The sequence below is a fragment of the Amphiura filiformis genome, chromosome 17, assembly GCF_039555335.1.
Source record: "Amphiura filiformis chromosome 17, Afil_fr2py, whole genome shotgun sequence".
Taxonomy (NCBI): Eukaryota; Metazoa; Echinodermata; class Ophiuroidea; order Amphilepidida; family Amphiuridae; genus Amphiura; species Amphiura filiformis.
In genome coordinates this window covers 40598663-40602322 of record NC_092644.1, presented here as the reverse complement: position 1 = coordinate 40602322, position 3660 = coordinate 40598663, and the positions used below count along the sequence as shown (strand labels likewise).

At 39.1% G+C, this 3660-nt stretch overlaps 1 protein-coding gene across 1 annotated transcript; it reads right to left on the bottom strand.

Moving 5' to 3' along the window:
• Positions 1-1583: 1583 nt before the first annotated feature.
• On the bottom strand, positions 1584-3397 carry LOC140138439 (uncharacterized). The gene is made up of 2 exons (XM_072160332.1): positions 3050-3397; positions 1584-2457 (listed from the first exon to the last, which is right to left on the bottom strand). The coding sequence occupies exons 1-2, from the start codon at positions 3353-3355 to the stop codon at positions 1996-1998; spliced, it is 768 nt and encodes a 255-aa protein (XP_072016433.1). The 5' UTR covers positions 3356-3397; the 3' UTR covers positions 1584-1995.
• Positions 3398-3660: the final 263 nt, after the last annotated feature.

Genomic DNA, 3660 nt, shown 5'->3' with positions numbered 1-3660 from the left:
GATCTTGAAGCAATGGTTTTGAAGTTATCTTAATCCTATAATTTTATTGCCTTCGAGGTCATAGCATATAGCATGTCAATATTCGATATTTTTGGGGCGCCGATGTTACAGAGGATGTATAGATGTGTCGAGGATGTTACGTTTATGAATAAAACGTTACGTTTGTATTTTCAACATCGTTAATCATTGCTACGTGTACATGTTTAAATGAAAGTTCTGTAATTTTTTTAAAAATTCTTCAATGCTAAATATAACTTGGTATTCTTTTGGATATCATCAAATTGTACATTTCTAGACGTTACGTTCATGTACAAAACATTAACGTTCTTATCTTGTAGTTGTAAACATTGTATCGGCCTACCCATTATATTTATGATGAAGAATGAATGTTCTGTTATTGTTTTTTTATCCTTCATCTCTATTTGATTTTCTTTCAGTGTATTCGCATATGTATCACAGACGTTATACATTTATAAAAAATTAACGTTTTCTTTTGATCAACATAGGCGTAGATCCCGGGTCGGGGGATAACCCCCTCCCTCAATATTTTGCCGGGGAGCTTACTTATTTGTGTCTTCTATACTATCCATCATATACCCCTGCATAACGAAATTCAACAATATTCAATATCCAAAGCAATATCCTCACTATACAATAGGCCCCCAAAACAGAACTCCCCCACCCCACATAATCGCAAATTGACACGAAAACTGCATTCCCATTTATTTCATCCAACACGGTCCTGTCATACACCTTCCCCAATCAAACACATTTCTCTTGCAATATTGATCATCTTCTACTCTTCCCTAGAAAAATCATTATATAACCAAATCTAAACACCATGGAATTCACCATATCACGTCCAAGCTCACATTGGGCGCCCCATTCCTTTTTTAAAGAAATTTGTATTTATTCCTATATAACTTTGACAAGAGTTTGAAGTACCAAATTATAACTCTTGGTATACCCTCTAATGATCACAGAACCTTCAAGAAATGTTTTCAAAATTAAAAAAAATAGAAATTACGGTAATAAAGTTATGACTCAATTTAAAAATAATACAAATTAATTAATTAATAGAAAATATCTCAGCTTCCTCGACATCTTTTTTCAAAATATTAATAAATAGAAATAAAGTTATAACTGAATTTTATATATAAAAAAAAGGAAGCATGTTTTATTTTTTTATTCGGCCTTATCATATTTACCGATGCTATTAACTACAGCGTGAGACATGCAATTGTTCGGATTTGTGAATAGACAAAATATTTTTAAGGGTAGGCCTGCATAGCTGTTGCATCAATTGACACTTCTATCTTTGTTTGTGTAAAACACAACCATTAACATTCATGCACCCTTAACCCAGCGCAAACATTGTAAACTTTATCAAGTGATAATTGTGTTTACTTTTAGAGCCAGCACTAGTTGTTACTAGTCTCCTACAAAGCCAAACAAACATGTTTGTTCGGGATAGCCACACACAGTCTGGCACGAGACTAAGCCATCACAAGGAATGATAAATTGCCTAAAAGATAAATAAGCAAATAGCCTAAACCCTTTCAATTTCGATTTGTGAAGTCGTGTTTTGATAACCAATTAATGATGCGTAAAAATCCACTCGTGTCATGACTGATCTGCTTCTCTTTTTCGGCGTTTTTCTCATTAAATTAGGGTCCCGTTTAAATTCAAAATAAACTGGTGTCTAGATGTAATCACAGTTAACATACCAGGAAAATTATAGAATATACAACCACCTAGTTACGCCTGTTCAGCGCGAACAAGCATGACCTGGTCGTATCACTTAGATGTGATTTTCCTAACGGATCACACCAATTAAGCCATGTGTCAAAAATATTTTGGAAAGCGATCCTGTTTTATTAAAAGATCGCGACCCCCATGTCAAAAATGTCACACGTATGACATTTATCATGGGTACGTACATTCTAGTTATCTCGATTTTTGAGATCGTGACTCCCTCGTTGGAGCTGCACTGGTTTAGGTACTTTGAACTGCAGCACTATTCTCACAGATACCGTCAATATATTTACAAAATTCTGCAAGGATTTGTTCTGTTTCTGTTGACCCTTTCCGCGCAAGATTTCTCACGTCATATATCTGGTATGCATCATCTGCCGGTACAGTATACCTCTCCGGTCTCATTGGAATTTGTGGTGGCGTATTGGCCGGAGATTTAGAAGCGACAGCTTGTGCACTTTTCTTTGGATTGCCTACGTATAGAGACGTATCTGGTGAGAAGCCGCTCGTTGCAGACGCTGTCGTTGAAACTGCAGCATATACTAGATCACCAACAGGAATGGCGCTGTCAGCATTTTTGTCGGTGAACAACTTTGGGACTGCATACTTTGCATGGTTGAGGACGTCGTCATGCTTCGGTAGGTTGTTGAGCTTCACGATCACACGATACCAGTTGTTGTCCAAATCATATGCCGGTTGGATCTACAAATGAAGAAAAAAGGTAAAAGGCAACAGATAAAAATACAACACCAACAACAAAGCACTACATTACCACACCATACTGCCTGAAGGAAAGTTGAACATGTTGTGGGAAAATGCAGATAACTATGGATATGGCCGATTCTATCTATAACACAACTAATCTACTACCATCACTTTACACACAACTACTGCCCTGGGACCTAGGGAGGGTGCAGGTAACAAGCCCGGGGATGATCCCCCTACTCTTGATAAGGCCTGCAACATTTTACGTGCTCAGGTTTGACTCGTCTGACACACGGAACCGCCATTTTACGTGACCCTTCGAACCACGAGACGCCGGGCACCCACTGTATACCTGCACATTCTACACAGTGGATGGGAGCGAGGAGAAATTATCACAATTATATTCTACTAGACTGAAAGAGAATATAATTGTGAAATTTCCGACCTATTGGAACTATTTAGAGTGAACAACACGGATCGGGCAAGATGGGGTTTCGAACCACGGACCCCTCGCTCAACTCTCCCTAATGGTCCAGCGCCTTCACAAGACCACCTCGCCCTCGCCCTCAATCACGATTAAAAGACATACCTTTACAAGGAACTTCAGAAGACCTGTAAACTTTCCTCCAAAACCAGTCCAACTGTAGTCTTTTTCCAGCCGCTTTAAGACATCGATCGTTACTGCTTGATCGTTGCCAATTTTGGAATCTTTTCCAGCGTAGATGTAGAAATACGGGCATGATTTAGGCTTACTATCTGGATAGTATTTCTTTTTGAAAGCCATCATGGCGCGACTCAGCACTGGTGGGATTTCAGCAAGAACTTCTGCAGCTGCTACTAGGGTTGATTTAGTTTCTTCATTGCCGACTCCTTCTTGTAAAATAGTTTCTTCCATTCGATGATGGATACGTCGGAGGTTGCCACACACGTGATGCTCTAGGTCCATCAACGACTCGACCTGAGCAGTAAAATCTAATTGGTTTTTATTCGCGGCATCCTGGTACAGATCCAGTTCCGATAATCTTGCAGTGACATTCTCAATTTCATCGGGCTTTGCCATGTGGTAATAATGAAGTAGTCTGGCACAGTCAGCACGAAATTCCCAGTGGCTTCTTTCATCTACTGGGCAATGTCGTAGTGCCGTCAACAGATCTTCAAAACAACCTGTACTTCCCAGATCAAGGGCTTCCAAGAGTAGTT